Here is an 18029-nt window from a genome sequence, read left to right on the forward strand (position 1 = left end):
TGGCAATTTTAACACAGTAAAGATGGTTGAAAATTTCACCCAAAGAACTCGTTTACGGCTTATCATCTTACCATTTGGTGAGAACAGGTCTCGATCGAATACAGTAATACAGAGTACATCTTGTTCCAGGTTTTTAACTATGAAATTCATCTGCAGGAAAAAAAAAAGACTGTTTGTGCTTAAATCAAAACTTGTAAGAGTAACCTTACGATATTAAAGTTAAGTAATTCCTTGTTGTCAAAAACTCGACGATCTGAATACAAGAGTTGCCGATCGTTTGTGAGTAAATGAAACTTTCACCACGCCTTTCACAAACCCGCGATCTTTGCAGTTCAAAACGATTGCGGAAGCACAATAACGACTATCAACGAAAGTTGAAAAGAAGAAACAAACAAAATAGATCGAAATCTACCATCACAACCCCCAGACATTAACCCGTTGAAGGAATATAAACTTTAGTTTCCTGAGAGGTCCGCTTAGATGATTGCAAGACGGCAGAGAAACACGAAATCGTTAACAGAGCAGATAGAAGGCGCAGCAAAATGTCTCTTGCTTTGCGAGACTTACCGGAAAGTTCCATTTGGGATTAAGCGTCTGCGGTACAACTTTCGTGCGGTGTTCTTGGCTGCCCATGCTCACTTCACAATAGGGATCACTGAGGCCTGTGCAGAAAGAAAGAAACAAACCCCGCATCAACATTTCGCACATAAGGCTTGTCGATTTCCTTTACTTCTAGTTTAAACTCAACTCTATTATTAAGAGAATTGTTTTCACTACAAATGCAAAATCACCGCGGGTTCAACGGGTGATGTAGCAGCCCTCGTAAAGTCTCACATGAATGGCTTACTACCCTTTGAGAGAACAATACAACAAACAACAGAAACAATGCACCTAGCCCTAAAACAATAACAGCTGCTAACAATGAAGAGAATTACAAGCTTACGAGAGCTGCTACAATTCTGGCTTCAACCGATACCACAAACCCATCACAACTTGAAGCAGAAACTTCCAGCGAGAAACAAGAGCGGGAAAGGTCACGCGAGTTATTTCGCAGATTGTTCCCGATGTTTCACTAGGTTGGTTAAGAATAAAAACCTCCGCTTTGATTGGTTGTAGCTTTGGCACAAGGTGTCTGAAGTAATCAAATTTCGAAGAGCTGGTAGCCGGTTGTCCCAGTAACCAAACTCTGCAGAAGAGCTGTAGGAGAACCCATGCATTAACATATCCGAGATAAGTGACGCGCCGCGATTGGTTGAAAATATCGCTTTGAAAAGACTTCCTTTGGAAAAGAGATTATGGAAAGTCTTGCGGATTGTCGCCTGAAGCGTTGACTAAGAAAGCACCTCAACAAGGGAAAGCTTGTTAACACGAAGCAAAATACACAGAGCTTAAGCAAACCACGACGACAATGGCAACGAGAGCGCTACCAAGCAAAAGATTAATGAAACAATGGCTGTGAACGTGCGTTATAAATCTCTGTACATTTCTTTGCCGTCCAGTCTGCAAAACAACAACAACGTGAAATGACTAAGTTCTGCGTATTTTGGAGAACGCGAACGACGGCGGCTAATTTTTCGTAGTTTCATTTGGAATTGAACGCTCGCATTACATATTTCAAATGAGCCAGTTCTGAGACCAATAGGAGCATTTAACAGATCTAGACAACTGCACAATTCGACGGTAAAATATAAATTCATTTCTTACTAGGTGTTGTCCTCGGGATCGCCGCCGTCATTGCTTAAGCCCTCTAATAAATACTAGGGAGCCTGCGCAAACCACGACGACGACGACGGCAAAGAAAACGCCCCCAAACAAAAGGTTTAATGAGAAAAACAATGGCTGTGTACGTGTGTCATCAAACTTTGAACATTTCTTTGCCTTCTTCTATAAAGCAACAACGTGAAACGACCAAGTTCTGCGTAGTCTGGGGAACGCGAGCAACGGCGGCTAATTTTTCGTATTTCCGTTTGAAATTGAACGCTGTCATTGCATATTCAGCCTGAGCACGATTTCAGAGCCATTGGCGTACTGAACAGATCTAGACAATTGCGAAATTCGAAGGTGAAATAGAAATTCATTTTCGACTAGGGGCCGTCCTCGGTGTCGTCGTCTTCGCTTAAGCTCCCACTTGAACAACGCTCAACTTACGCAACTTCTCCTCCGGATCTTTGCTTAGTTGGGATCAGAAATAAATAATTTAAAAAAAAAACAAAACAAATGAGAAAAACAGAAGGCTGATCAAACAATTAAAAGCATTTTCTTTGATTTGGCACAATACTTCTGCTAGACGGAACCCGTGGAGAATTTTGTCTAACCGAAATATTGAGCAAATCAAAGGAAACATTTGAAGTTTTTTGATCAGCCTTTATTTTTCGCTTTGAAAGTTTGCTCACGGTCGTCCCCGAAAAACATTGCTTTCTTTTTTTTAGAAGGCAATGACAACACAATGAAGTGCGCGTTTAGGAGAACGAGAAAAGCTATGGGTTTCCACACCTTATGGAGATTCTTACAAACCTTCTCGAATGTTTCTGTAACAGTGCAATCAAGGGAAAAATAATTATTTTCTTTACCTAATGTAGCGTCAAACAACTTTCTGTCTCAGCAGACACACAACCAGGACGCCAATATTCTTGTTTATTCACAAGCAGTTGGGCTTAGTTTCTATTCTCCGACAAAAGAAAAAACCCCCACAGCGCTGACACAAGACTTGAAAAGCGAAATCACGCAGGTTCAGCACTAAGGTGAACCAGCAGTTGTATTCCTTAGAGCTGACTAGATCTGTTCAGAATAGTATCTGTCTCGAGAGAGAAAGACGACTAAACGTTTTATTCTCAACAAAGTTCAATTTTTAAGCTGGATACTGTAATTAACACACAAATGTGGAAGTGAAATTAAACAACTGAATATAAGCCGATAAATAACAAAGGTGATTTGAGCTTCTTTCAAAGACAATTCCCTATTTGTACGACGGGCAGATAAGATATGGAACCTCTATAACGTGAAGAATCTCAAAACCTAGAAACTCACTCAGTACGCCACGAAAAAAAAATCAGAGATTTTAAATCAGGGAACGTAAAGCTGATTGAAAGACACCCAAACTCTTTAACCCTACGAAATTTTAATTTTAATTGTATGGCGATTAAAATATAAATATATATTGAATAAAGCCGGAAGGCCCTCAATTAAGGAAAGTTTCTTACGCGGAATATCTGTTTCTTTATAAAAGTGAGAAGTTAAAACAATTAGAAGCGCTTTCAATTCTTAAACAATCTACAAAACTAGAAAATCCCCACTCACTAAGTGACGGAAAATCAGAGATTTTCAATAAAGAAGACAAAAGCTGGATAAATAAAATACTGGAAACGTCTGGGTTGATGGCGCAATTTTGCTAACTGACCAGACAATGTTGAAATAATTTTCATTAATCGTAAAGAAACAGATCAAAATTAAATGTCTTCTCATCGACAATTCCAATCCGAATAGCGCAGTATACTCTTATCATCTTGTTTCCATAATCGACACGTGAACTCTCCTTCATAATTTCCACACAACTTTACCATTGCCTCTTTGGAGAATTTACAGGTTCAAATGTTCAAGCTTATACTTTATATTTATTGTCGACACCTTCCTTCTGAACGAAAAAAAAAGCGTTTTTCACCCTTAGGCTTAAAATGTGAAAAATCAACCATATTGACAAACGTCGAAGCGATATGCAAACATGGTATTCTTATGCTAATTTATCGCCCAGTTGATGTGAATTGCAGATCCCATTTGCTGACGGAATTATATCATAGAAACGTGCCCGAAAAAAAGCGACGAATTCCTCCTGTAAGATTCAAAGGTAAGTCAGCTCTAATCATATGCTTTACAACCTGTCACTTAGCCGCAAACTAGAAATCAACAGCGTTGGTGAAATTATCTTCCGCACTGGGTAGGAAGGCCATCCCTGGAGTTGTCAAGACATATTAAGTCATAATTTACGGTTCGTAAAATCCCAGATCGAAAGAAACTTAAACGTTAAAACAGTAAATCAACCTGAAACAATGATGGTTAAAAAGCGGGGAGATTAAGCACAACTTAGGATGTATGTTTTACAGCATGCGTCAACTCGCAACGCAGCTTCTTCACCGTTATATATTTGTGTATCGATTAAAGAAGACAATTCTCTCCACCATTTACAGTCCCTCGAAGAGAGCTGCTATTTACAGAACAAAGGAGAGGAAATGACAATATCTGATTTCATATCACATCCTATTTCCTTGAGAGAAATCCTTTCGGCAGTCCACTTCTAAAGGTGCCTAGGAGTTACATGCACCTTATTTTTTCTTTCTTTCAGAATGTCTTCTAGTTACTTGCCTAATTGACGCCTTTAGCGACGGGTATCTGCGATTAAATTTCACATAATTATATTTAATGCAACTCGAGTTTTGTGCATCTGTTTTTCGCTCTATACTCGTCTTCTACTCTTTCAAAGTGTTTTCCATTGATAAGCAAATACATTTGAATTTGTATACATCAGACTATTACAAAAGAGTTCTGAAAGAAAAATAAATTGCTCACGGGAGGTTAAGCTGAACACTTCTGTAATCAGTGGAACCTTCAAGAGCTGACCAATAGGTTTTCAGCTTTTAAAGACAGCTCTATAAATCACTTGACAGAAATGTGAACTTTACCGAGTTTTTAATTACACCTTTGTTTTCGTAATCTACACTTCTGTTTGTAAACTATCTTTGTATTTCAGTAGCAGAAAACAATATTATTCCCAACTAAGAAGGAGATAATGCTTTTGGCCTTGGGCAAAATCTAAGAAATTTATTCCCTGACACAGAGCGTTTTTTCTATTATTATTATTTCCCAGATTTTCGAAAGCAGAGTAAAGTAAGACAACTGAGTTGTAAAACAGCTGTTGAAAATCCAAACATTAAGCGTTAAATGCTTCCTTCGCGTAAAAACTAAACACAAAACACTTTCGCCGCCAAAACATCTCGTTTTAAATGCTTCGCACTGACATATCATTGATCCAGTTACTAAGAGATTTTCATTCAACATAGTTAATGCCTCTTATTGGTTTTTTGTTACAGTGAACAAACTTTGATGTTGTCACTTTAGCTAGACCACTCCACACAGAGCAAAGATTTCGACTTCCCCACGGAGAGAAGCGTTAAAATACTTGACGCCTAAGCTACTACTAGCCGGATTTCACTGAGACAGAGGAAGATAGAATGAGAAATTGATAAAAATAATTGGCAGAACCCCAAGGACAACTGCTGTTCTCGCTTGATTTCAAAATTTAAATACGAGAAACTCTTCGCAACTTGTCACGAGCAGCCGGAGGGGGAACAGACACGTTTTATTAGGAAAGGAATCGACATTAGAAAATACTGCAATGGCCAATGAAGACAACAAAGCTATACTAGCGCTGTGAAAATTACAATTTGGAACTTCACTGAACCAACTAGGAAAGTCGACCGGATCTTACTGTTAGTTACTCTAAACAAAACGTTCCAATATGCACGCGTCCACGGACGAGATTTTTCTGATCACAGCCTACACCATTGTGGTCTTAATTGGAATCTGCGGCAACTCACTGGTCATAGAAGTGGTCCGAAAAAAGCGCTCTATGCATACAACCATGAATTTCTTGCTAGTCAATCTCGCCATTGCGGACCTGTTGACTCTTCTCTGGTGTTTACCCGGGACGATTCTCTCCTACACCGCACAGCCGAGCGGGCAGCTAGGAACTTTCCTTTGCAAATTCATTACAACGCATAGCATCGCTGGCATTGGTATGATCGTATCTGGATTGACGTTAACCTTAATCTCTGTAGAGCGGTACAAGGCACTCGTGACTCCAATGGAAACGCGTTTTCGGCTCAGCAAAGGAAACGTCCTTTACGCCATTGTGTGCATTTGGGTTTTCGCCGTTGTTTACGTTTGTCCGCTGTTCGTTTTCGAGACGTACGACGAGGAAACAAAGGGATGTGTTACCCTGTGGCCTGCGAAAGCCAGCGCCTACTGGATCATACTCGCTGTGATAGTAATAACAGCGTTTGTTACGATGTTTGTGTGTTATTTCAGCATAATCAAAGGTCTGTATTTCACCAACACGATTTGTTCGTCTAACGCGAACGCCGGTGGAGAAAACGATGCTATCGTCAAGCGAAAAATCGTCAAGATGTTGCTAATTGTCACAATCGCGTTCGTGTTTTGCTTTTTTCCATACTCGATCGCCACAGCTACAAACATTGCGCAGACCAGCGCGTTTTATAAGATCTCGTATTTTCTGGTTTATTGTAGTTGCAGTTTAAACCCTATAACTTATGCCTTGGGAAGCGCAAATTACCGTACTGCCTTCAAGGAGGTTTTAAACGAGTTCCGGTTCTGTCACTTCTATTTTGGAGGCATGTCTGAAAGCGATGCTCTCTAAGACAGAAAAAGCCTTTGTAAGAAAAGACTGAAAAATATCTTCTTACTTGATCACATTGTTATGTACGATCTACGCGAAAGTTCAAAGTGTTCTGCGTGCCTTGTAACAATTGTTACAACGATAATGGTATCCTAGCTTGACATTTTGCGCATAACTCTCAGCGCTATGATTATTTTTGAATATTAAGAAAACAACTTTCGTTTTTCTCAGTCGCAAGGTTTCGACTAAGAAAGTATCTTAATCCATTCTAAATCTGATGTTCTCGTTTACCACAGAACATCCAGGATTTCATTTATAAAAGAACTTTTCCGTTTAAGGATTAAGTTTAAACGATTACGCTGCCTCCAGCGTGAGAAAGAAAGAAAGAAAACAAGCGTTTCTTCACACCAATGTCGAACAATATGATACATTTTTCCATGCTATAAAAGAACAAAAGGAAACTGAAATAAAAGATAAGGTAAACCCTAGATAACAGTACGATTCGAATTCTTTATTATGGTAAGACCTCTTTTGGTTAGGGTGTGACCTTTATCCTGCTTTCTGATAACTGGTTTCTTTTGTCCGGAAGAAATTTAGCCACCTTGAACACTGTCTTATTTGCAATATTCCCATTCCGCAAATGCGCTTTTAAAACACAGGATTTAATTTCAAAGTCTATTTAGAGAAAGATGTCTTTTGTGATCTCCGCTGTTTGAAAAGAAGTTCCAGAAAATGCAAAACAAAATGAAAATTTTCTTTAGTAATATCCGTTCATTTAATTCATTTACCATTTGTATAGAGTTCCAACGCCACATAATTGTGGAGCGATCCAGTCACAGCATCGAGTGCTAATGTAGTTGTTTAGCTTTATTACTTGAAACTAAATAAATTTCTGTTAAGTTGAAAGACTGACGCCACATTTATTTTTGTCAATTTAACACGTTATTAATCCAAAAAGCTTTTTCCACTCTCGTATTAAACGTGCATTCAAATTTGACAGCAATTCTAGAAGCCTAAACGATTTAAATCAACAAGTTCTTGTTAAAATTTCTCTTGAGATAAGTGCATAGGAAATGCGAAAATGGTTGAACGATTCGCCCTAAGTAATCTTGCCAAGCGCGGTTTAAATGTTGAAGCTCTTTACTCGAAGAAAAAAACAACAACAACGACAGCAACAAAAAAGAAATAAAAAAAGCCAGTTTGCAATAAGCTTTTGTCCTCTCACTGCGCGTAGCGGTGATTCTTGTCATCACAGTGTCACTTAAAATTGTTGTATATAATCTCGTTTAGCGCGCTCTTGTTTATTAAACTTATCGAACGGAATATAAAGAAGCAGGTTATTAGTTTGAAGTAGGATGTATTTCTAGTTACGTCACGTTTATTAATCCTTTTGTTTCAGGCAGTTGGGTTGTAATTACTCGATTATCACTTCATGTAATTTAATAACATTCACGCCATGCTCACCAAGCAGAAAAAAGCTCTAAATATCTTACAAGTGCACCTCAGCTGTTACCACAGCATTATATCTTGCTGCTGTTTGTGTAACAGTTGGGTAAAAGGGATGAAAACGAGGCATTTGCCTATCGGCATGCAAGCGAGGCGATGTGATAGCAATTTCCTCCAATCACTGAGAGGATGGCTTCCGCTCACGGGCTCAGGGCCAGTTTACGCAGCCTCAGTCAATAAAAGCAGCCTTTATCAAGAATAGACCCTTTGCCAAATGATACGTTCAAGAACTTATGACTCAGTACTTTTAATTAAGAACAGAGCGCTCAGCGAGGTCTTCTCTAAAAATTACCTTTCCAGATTTTTTTTGACAAAAAGAAATCTTTGTTCTTTTCTACTAGCTCCCCTATGGACTCATAGCGCGCGCTACTGAATTAGTGAGGTCGCTATTCCCTAAGCAGTTGAAACAGCTACAACCAATCCAGATTACGCTCGTGTCAATTCTCCCGCACTTGGTACCGTTTTCACGCGCTTAGTCATAGGTTGCACGTTTTCCCGTGCTTGGAACCTGTGATATGTTTTTTGTTTCGAGTTGTGTAAGTGGTGGATTCAAGTCGCTAGATAACAATTCCACAATAGTGGAAAACCTAGCGTTATGTAAAACTCACCATTCGGATCAGAAGCTATTAAGTCCACACCCTCGATCAAGGTGACTTTGAGTTTGCCAATTCCAGTGGTTCTGAAAGATTTTGCTAATGACAAAAAACAAAAAAACAAAAAAAACAAATACAAAAACAAATACAAAAAAACGCGCGTCAGAGAGGCAACATAGCAAAAAAGTTACAGCGTGTTCATGAAGCCACTAACAGGTACAGGGGGTGGAGGGGGGGGGGGGGGTTATAAACGTCTTGCCACATCCCTAGATGCTGACCTGATGGTTAGTACATTGGAATCCGGATTTAACAGTCCGGGTTCGAGATCTGATCGGGGTCGGTGTTTTCTTGGGCAAGACTATTTATCCTGGAAGTGTTTGTCTCTGGGCAGCTATATAAATGGGTACCGGGATCCCATAAATTCTCCCAGTCGTTTTACGCTACGGAAACAGGGAACAAGCGCCCGCCAGACGGGCGACTAACCTTTACCTTTTCGCAAGTGGGGCAACCATCGAAAAAAAAATGCTACGTTTGTGAAGAAAAGAAAGAGAAAAAAAAATCATAACAAACTGAACATCGAATTAACATCACACTGACCTCTGTGAGCCTTCTGTCTTAATTCACGCTCTGTTTCAATGTATTTCTGCGATGCTTGCTCCATATACTCCATCCATCGATTTCTAAGAAACAGACGAACACTCAGCTTATCGTTTGGGTACGCTAAAGCACTATGTTACAATATTTAAACTGTTCCCAGCGGTTTTCAATTGAGTGTCGTACAACCAAAACCAAAACAATTACTCTGGCCAATCACAATGGACACAGGCAATCCAGTGAACCAATCAAAACTCGAAGTAAATACATGAAGTTGTTGCAAAGCGTGGAAAAAAGTGTGCATGCGAGTCACGACTGGTTTTGATTTTTCTTCTGTTTGGATGACAAATTGGCATGAGCATTTTTCTGAAGCCAATCGTGTTGTGTACTAAAGCAAAACCAAAGCAAACGCGAGTTACTCTCGACATCATGGAGTGAAAACCACTCTAATACTGCTTTGAAGTAATAGCGACAGTTTCAAGCACAAACGGCTCCCGATCTATTAATGAAAATCCCAGGGGGGATACTCCCTATTATAGCCTAAAGGAGAAGCTCCGCCCAAACGGGTTACCTTTTTCAGGCTTCAGGTATATAAAAGGGTAGGGAATTCACAAGTTGGGATATATGAAAATGTAGGGAAATCTGTCATTTAGTTATTTCAAAAGGGCCTTTAATTAACATATTTCGAACAGACGCGCCTTATGGCTGTATCATTTCATTTATTAAGTACTACATGAAAACGACAAAGGGAAATAGAGCTTGTTCTTGTCATCGTTAACAAGACGACTTCCAGTTTTGGTGATTTATTCATGATACGGCCAGTTTTGAAAGCATGTGGAAGGGGCACCTTTTTTCAATTAAAAGTATACGAAATGGGCAAGGGGTTTGACCTCTTGGCGGAGCCTTTCCGTATAGAGTAACCCCCCCCCCGGATTAAAATACGTTGCAACAAAACACATATAGCATCACACGAGTGACAGGTACCTTTCAGATTTCGATTCTGCTCGAAAGGAGTAAATCTGATCGATGTGCGATAAATGGAAGACGTATTCGTCATCTGAAAGTAAATGAATAAATATAGCGTCAACATTCATGAAACTGAAAACTACGGCGTGTACACAAGCAGGATTTCACGACAAGTCCCAGGTTAACTAAAAACTTTCCAGTGAGAACATTTGAAATTTTCAAGTTCTTTTTCTTATCCTAACCAACGCCGGTAGTAGAGCTCTTTTTTTTCTTTTTCTATCAGCGATGCTTCCTAAGATGTCGTGTTTTTGAGATAACGCAATCTATGAATGAATGAATCTAAGAGGTTCAAAAATACTTCTTAAGCACATGAAACCGATGATTAATTCTTTGATTTTGAAGAAAAGCACTCGACAAAACAAAGGCACCAATAAGGCAACGAGGAAGACTAACGAAGGCGAGCATGGGAATGGATTGCAAAATGGACACGTAGCCAAGCCTTAGTAATACAAACGTACTATTGCCATCTTGATTTCTCTTGACAAAGACTTCATTGAGGATGATAGGCTGAAATGAAATCAAAACAAATGTCAAATCAATGCTTGACAACAAGTAAAAGCTACAGGATGACAAAAGCCAGCAGTCAGTGAGAAGGGGGATAATATAGGCGGGAATCTTACTAAAGCGCCACACGAGAGTGAGAGACTCGAGTCTAGACACAAACAAGACACGCAAGGCATGTACGTCACCAATCTCGTTCCCAGAGGCCGCGATCCTTTTGGTCAGCACCAAGAAATTGAGGCCAGCATTAGTTACAGCGGTTACCCTCTCTACGCATGTTCAGAAACCGTTATTGACCATGAACGCATGCGTACAATCAAACTGGAACCATGATTTTCTGGTTCAGGTTTTTGATTTAGTCCAGAGCATCGGGCGTTCGATCCCAACGCCGACGGCGCGAACTCTGGGGACGAGATTGGCACGTCAACGGAGGCGACCGAAATGCCCACGCGCCTTACCTTTCTGTAGATGTCATAGATGACTTCCTGTTCATTAAATCCAATCTTCTTGGACAGATTTCCGGTAATGGAGCTTCGCGGTCGCGTTAACATAAGGAAATCATTGAACAGAAAAGCTTTGAGCTCCTTTCCACTCTTAACCTGAAATGAACAAAAGCCGAGAACGAATTCAAAATGACGGGAATTGAAGGCCTATCTTTCATTGCAGTCCATAATTTACAGTTAAAGGAAGATAAAGTCGTTCTTGGCAACAGAGCCCACACTGCCGGTTTACAACTCAGTTTTCGCAGCAACGTGAGTAGCATACTCCCTTCGTGGATGGGATTGTAGGTTAGTCCCCCGTATTGTTAGGTTTCCCTATATACGAGATCTCCGCAACTTGTTTATACACCCTGGAGAGAGATAGGAGGCACTGTAAGAGTACAGTTTCTTTCCCAACATCCAGAGACCAGCGTGCTAGCCACTAGGCTAGCGTGTCTCCCACACTCATAATTCACGACACAGATTGCACTGATAGCGAACGAAATTATATAATAATCCTAGGACGACGTCTGTAACAAACGCAAGCTTGATTTCTCCCCTTTTGAGACACATTCGCTTCGCAATCAACATGAAAAGGACTGAAATAGCTCTAAACTTACATTACGCACGTCACATTCGGTTGAGTATTTATACCCAAGCGGGTTGAGGTAACAACAAATACGCTTTCTTATCAGGCCAAGGGGCGACATTCACTAAGTGACGAACTTCATTGCTTTTTTCGCGTATGTGATTAACATCGCATCGATATATGTGGGGAAAATAACCATCACCCCGGGGTATCCAATCGATGAAATCGATAATCGATGACAATCGATATCAATCAATACGAATCGATATCGATTAATCGATTGGTATTGATAATCGATGACCAATCGATGGCGAAGATTCGTGTGGTTATCGATTGGTATCGATTTTCAATAACAATCGATAGATAAATTGATATCGATTGGTACCGATTGGTTGCACATTGAAGGAATCGGTGCATAAATATCCAATCTTTATACGCAGTAATTGTAAACAGATTTCAGTTTAATCCTTTGAACGTTAACAGGAGAACAAGCCTCTCTTCTTTCTCTTCAACGCCCCGTCCACAGGTACTCGTCTTCTTTTGACAACTCAAAAGTTTGTTCCCATTCTTGCTTGGTTAAACACTTTAAGCGCGTTTCCGCGTTCTCCCCTCTACTTGTCAGCAGTAAATACTTCACGGATGTTCATCTCAAAATGGCAAAGATGATAACCTTTAGCGATGCACCTTATATTCAGTAAAGTTTCTTCCCGGACTTCTTGCGTAGACATATATAATGACACGGAAAGGCAATGACGGGCAAGTGGGTAATTGGAGTACACGTGCACCGGGGTATATTTTTTGCGTTGAGAAGACTGGGTCGGAATTATTTTAACAATTTCGTCCCCTGGGCTTCCTAAAACTGGCGGATGATCGGACAGGTTCGAGGTTGCTGTGCCAATCGATGCAATCGATGAACGCTTTTTGTGTGGTTATCGATTGATGATCGATTGACCGATACCAATCGATACCAATTAACTAATTTTAACGATTGATATCGATTGATCGATTGGTTTTTCGATCATCGATTTCCATCGATTGCATACCCCGGGCCATCACTGATCACAAAAAAAGTATTACCTTCCAAAGTGTTCCAGAGTGTAAGAGTTTTCGCGGTCCCAGGCAATTTGTTGTGGAATTAAAAACTAATCGCTACATTAAAAAAGAGGAGACAACAGATTAAAATACATGTTAGGGAGAAACAGCTTCGTAACGTAGCATATAATTGTGTTAATAAAAAACAAAAAGTTTACAACAACTGTTTACACATAGCCTGCGGATCCAGGCGTACAGTTCAGTTTCATCGGACGCAATGTACCCAATACCTAACCGAGCACAGTGAAGAGGAGTGGGAAACATATATTTTCTTTCCTATTTTTTCCCCCGTGCTTCTTGCTGTTATCGCACTTTACGGTAATCTTTCGGCTCCCTTACGCCCTAGAAGAAGAGCCTAAAATACCAACCTCTCCAATGCTTTCAAGGTTCACATGTGTTTGAAGCCATTCCAGGCGATCAGTATTCTCTTGCGATCGAACACCTTCATTGACCTGCAAAAAATAACGTGAACAAGTAATAACACACTCATTTTTTGAGTGTAGTTACAAAGAAAAAACTGAAAAGTAGTTCGAGGGTTCGACTTTAATAGTCCATGAAATGGCTATCCAGATTGAAAGGGAGAGAAAACAACATGGGAAAGAGAGGGGACAAGGCAGGGAGGGAGATAAGGAGAGCATCATGTTTACTCACCTGTTGGCAGAGGTCTTCAGCTTTTTCAAGTGCAGTTTCTAAATTGATTCTGTCAAAGTGATTCTCGGGCGTAAACTTTAAAATCTGACGAGAATAAAGTTAAAAAACCCAATAATTTAACCAAAGGCCATAACCACACCCGAGTACTAACCCATGGCATAGCTTGAAACAAACGTCTGATCAAACATCCGCTAAACATTGGCACTCTTTATTAAACTGGGGTTTATTAATCGCGTTACTTTAAAATTGCACCGTGAGAGATGTGAACCCACTTCTACAAGATACTACATGGTACTTTTTTTTTCGGCGGCAAATAAGCACTTACACGCCGAAATGGGAGAAAAGTAAAATTCATTACTTGGGCAGTAGAGAAAGACGGTAAGTAACGAGTGCAGTTTACTTACTTCTCTTATCAGAAGAGGATATTTACAAATTCTCTGCAGAGGCTTCAGTAGATAGCTGCTCAAAGGAAGACCCTTTGCTCGAGGATCCGCGCTACATTTCTGAAAAAATACATTCACTAATGAGGGCTAACACTTACTACGAAAAAACAGTGTAGAATAAATAAACAAAAAAAATACAGCCAATTTTTTGACTCGTATCTGACCGATTCGTTTCATACTGTAACCCGGGTACTGCAATAAGCTCTTTCTCAACGCGAGTCTTGGTGTCCATCCTTTCATATGAAAAAGAGATTTCATTCACATGCAAATTAAACTCATTTTTCTATGAATGGCTGTGCACCAGGTGTCGCTTTGATAGAGAGGCTTAGGTCAACTCGGAAATGGGTTTTTGACAAACAGCAGTTTCTAAGGCCAGACACGTTTAAAAATGGTAGGCCATGACTTGAAAACCGAGCAGATAAAGAGCTTGGTGACCGTTTTCGCGCACTACGAACAACCTAAAAGGACGAACTGTCCATTTACCAGTGTCAGATTACTCGTCTGGACCTGGTTAGAAGTGTTCTTGTGCTTTTTTCTTTACCTTTTCTAGTTGTTTGAAGTCTGGGTTTGTTTCAATCTTGTTTTGTAGCAACTGACAAGCTTTCAACTGACAGCTACAGAATCTGACGTACGGCGTGAGACGGGGCAGCTAAAAAATACAACAAAGACGAAATTTTAATTACAAAGAGATTGCTTGTATGATCTTAATTCCAGTAGTAGTTGGGGTGAATATCTTACCATCTCACAGAGGATGTCACCAATCGAGGTAATAGCGACGCTGCTGCTCATTTTCTTGCGAATAAGAAACGCCCTGAAAATGAAACCCATGGAGTAAATAAATACACAAAAAATACATCATAATATCATGGTTATAAACGCTATCCCATCTAGGGATGGTTTGGGAGGGGGGGGGGTGGATTGGGTAGCCAGCGACTCACCATCCCTATGAAAGAGAAGTTAAAAAAGGACTGTGAATATTATTGCAGAAATGAAGGCAAACACACTGGGCAATTCTCAAATTGAAACATTTTAGGACATGCCCCATTAATGTTGATTCTACACCCCCTTCCCCTTCCTTGAAAATTACTGTATCTACCCCTGTGCATCGTACCCTGTTTAATGATGTATTACACATACTTGAGTAGTCTCATGTTGCACCAAATGAGCTCTTTCCAGTTGATAAACACAGTACTTAGTTCCTGTTCGGTCAGCATACCAGAGTCCGCCAGAGGATTATAAAATACCTAAAGCATTGAAAAAAGGCTTTTAACTTTCAGTTATATAGCAATGATTAATGCAAAGAATTGGGTTTAAAAGGAGCGGAGGTTTTTAAAGTTACCTACATAGCAATGATTAATACAAACAGTTGGGCTAAAAAGGAGAGAAAAACGGTGCGGAGCAAATCATCTCAAGAAAGGGTCTTCGCATGGAAACAAATTCCCCCAACGACAATTTCTGAAAATGTATGAGAATTAGGTGGGAGAATTTAGATTTTGACCAAAGTTTGGCTTTGATGGGGATCAATGATAACGGGAAGTGGGAGAGCATTCAATTCTACAACCGTTTTACATGTATTCCAACCGGGAAAGAAATGTTTCCACGGAAAGGATACATGCGACTTAGTAACCAAGTACTTAAACCAGACGTAAGCCCCAACTTAACCAAAAAGTAATTTGTAAGACGTTTGTCAGAAAACACAATGAAACAGCAATTTCTACAAAATAAATCACTTCAATAGTTTGAATCACGATCTCACTTCCAGGGTCGCGCTGAGGTCATCCATATAGGTCTGCTCCGTGTTGATCAACTCATATATAACGTTCTGCAGGGTAGAGAATAGATTAAGTACAAAAAAAAAAAAACAAAAAGGAAGAAGTAGATGGATACACCTGAGTGGCCGGTGGACCTTATGTTTAGAGCGTCGTTCAAGGGGTATGGGATCTAGTCCCGGGCCCCTGGCCGAGTTTGTTGTTTTGTTTTCTTGGGTAACAAAACTTTTTACTGACTGACCTCCCAGTACCTTTCTCCACTGAGGAGAATAAATAGGAACCTGGGGTAACCTAACTTCATCTTCCACGCTGGCTACGACACCCCCCTACACCCCCCGCCCACCATCCCGAAAAACAAACAAACAAACAAACAAACAAAAACAAAATGAAAAATCATAATAAAGCACTTTTCACTTGAGTCTCGAAGATAATTCGCATTTGCATTTGTTTTGTATTACAGTACTAAGCGACTCGAGCCACTTTGTCACCCAATCACAAGTAAAACCAAAACCAATCGTGACTCGCTCGCAAACGTTTTCCCGCGCTTCGCGCAGAATGCGCTGCCGAATACATGTATTTGCTTCGAGTTGTGATTGGTTCACTGTATTGTCCCTGTCCTTTGTGATTGGCAAGAGTCATTACTTTGGTTTTGGTTTTACGACACCCAATTGTAAACCACTCTAAAGACTTCCTTGAAACCGTGTTAAAATAAACTCGGAAAAATGGAATAGGAGACGGCATCGGGTCTTCGGCAATGGAACAAGAGAGTCGAAAAGAGAAAGCTAACGCACTCATTCATTATTTTACCTGTCTTTGCCGCTCCGTTGTCGACATCGACGCTAAAATCTTTGCATCAAACGCTCCCGTCCCTAGAGACAAAATTCCATACCACTTAATACTCTGGTTAGACTGGTCCATAGTATACGAACCGAGTATTTTTTCCGTCAATTTATTATATTTATGACCCAAGATCGAAAATAAATAAATAAATAAATATAAAGGAGGAAAAAATAGGGTCTGTATCTTACGAATTTTTGTTGCATCTTTCGCTCTACAGAAAAGGAAACACTGTAAATAAAAGGCGCGGGAAGTAAAGAATATTTAGACAAACCCGTATTCGGAAGTTAGAAAATCAAAATGAAGGTCGACGCTATCCCAGGATCAGCTAAATCGTGCCTTGAACATCCGGGCCCCGGAATAATAAGTTAAACTTAACAAGGACTGTACAAAATAGCAAAAAGGTTTCATACGTTCTACTGTTTATATCTCAATTTTTACATAAAGACGCACCAAATTTAGATTAAATTGTATAATCGATTGACTACGAGTCGCGTAGTCCCTCAAGCGAGGGAGCTAAGGAAGGGGGAACAAAAATCACCGGCGAACGCGGAGATCTCGACCCCTAATATTAGAACGGCCAACTTTTGTTTTCGCTTCTTTTCGCTTGCCGCTCGTCGACGAGCTACGCGAAAAGAGTGGCAGTTTGTTGGCTTTACAGAATTAAAAGAACTTGTAACCGACGATTACGTACCATGAGTAGCACAATGTTTGTTTTGATTGTGTCCTCCTTGCTTAACAACGATCTTTTTCTTCGGACGAAACTGGTTTTTCAGGTTTCGCAAGCTCTTGTGACAAGCTTTTGCCACACGCTTCTGAATCCGCAGAGGAGATTCCCCGAGGATGAACCCCATCACGTGAAATAACGCTAAATAACGTGCTGTACTATATGTACGACTCAACAGATCTCAAAACTGCGCGAACTCTCGAACGCTGAAGCCTTGCTCGAAACAGTAAATGACTTATTTTCGAGTCAAAACGTTTATATGGTTAAAAATAGGACTGAGTCATAAGTTCCACGTGTAAATATCCAACGTAGGTCAGTCGATAATATTTTAATCTCACCAGAAACTAATTTGCATTTTGTTTTCAATTGACTTGAAACTGAAATATTACCAGAGATGGCGATTTAAATCATCGAGCAAGAGAATTTTTTTAGACTTTCCATTTACTGAAATGTGCTTTCAGTTTTTTTGTTTTTTTTTCATCAAGTTGTTTAGGCCTCGTGGTAACTGTCTCCCGCGCAAAACACTCTCGTTTCGCAAATGTTTTCGCAAATGCAACCACCAGTCATTATTGCATCATTCAAGTTGCGGTGCTTTTAAGCCAAAAATAGTCGAGTGTTGATATTGCCGACATACCATTAACTTGGATTATTTAAAATATCAAACAACGAGGAAAAAAAAATACTTTGTTACAATAATATAAAGTCAAAGTTAAAAAGAACGCTCCGTTGAAAACACAATTTAATAGACGGGTTATCGAGCGAGGAGCCCGCGTCGCACTCCTTACTTATTATCATTAATTTCTCTCCAGCCGTCTT

The 18029-nt window shown here is 40.0% G+C and overlaps 2 protein-coding genes across 2 annotated transcripts in view; one reads left to right on the forward strand and one right to left on the reverse strand.

Moving 5' to 3' along the window:
- Positions 1-18029, reverse strand: part of LOC145480600 (intersectin-1-like) — a 37747-nt gene that overhangs the window by 1809 nt on the left and 17909 nt on the right. The window contains exons 24-39 of the mRNA XM_081458872.1: positions 16457-16518; positions 15637-15702; positions 15018-15124; positions 14619-14691; positions 14422-14529; positions 13842-13940; positions 13438-13521; positions 13155-13238; positions 12772-12843; positions 11085-11225; positions 10584-10632; positions 10084-10156; positions 9103-9185; positions 8521-8604; positions 568-662; positions 72-150 (exon numbers count right to left, since the gene is read on the reverse strand). Of these exons, the coding sequence (XP_081314998.1) occupies positions 72-150; positions 568-662; positions 8521-8604; positions 9103-9185; positions 10084-10156; positions 10584-10632; positions 11085-11225; positions 12772-12843; positions 13155-13238; positions 13438-13521; positions 13842-13940; positions 14422-14529; positions 14619-14691; positions 15018-15124; positions 15637-15702; positions 16457-16518 (1359 nt within the window). The remainder of the gene's footprint in view (positions 1-71; positions 151-567; positions 663-8520; positions 8605-9102; positions 9186-10083; positions 10157-10583; positions 10633-11084; positions 11226-12771; positions 12844-13154; positions 13239-13437; positions 13522-13841; positions 13941-14421; positions 14530-14618; positions 14692-15017; positions 15125-15636; positions 15703-16456; positions 16519-18029) is intronic.
- LOC145480609 (neuropeptide Y receptor type 2-like) lies at positions 669-8514 on the forward strand. The gene is made up of 2 exons (XM_081458882.1): positions 669-3841; positions 5082-8514. The coding sequence occupies exon 2, from the start codon at positions 5510-5512 to the stop codon at positions 6425-6427; it is 918 nt and encodes a 305-aa protein (XP_081315008.1). The 5' UTR covers positions 669-3841; positions 5082-5509; the 3' UTR covers positions 6428-8514.

This window comes from Orbicella franksi, chromosome 3 (assembly GCF_964199315.1).
Source record: "Orbicella franksi chromosome 3, jaOrbFran1.1, whole genome shotgun sequence".
Taxonomy (NCBI): domain Eukaryota; kingdom Metazoa; phylum Cnidaria; class Anthozoa; order Scleractinia; family Merulinidae; genus Orbicella; species Orbicella franksi.

Bases quoted from the DNA above. Each gene is read 5' to 3' on its own strand.
- LOC145480609 (XM_081458882.1), top strand. From the start codon at position 5,510: ATGCACGCGTCCACGGACGAGATTTTTCTGATCACAGCCTACACCATT.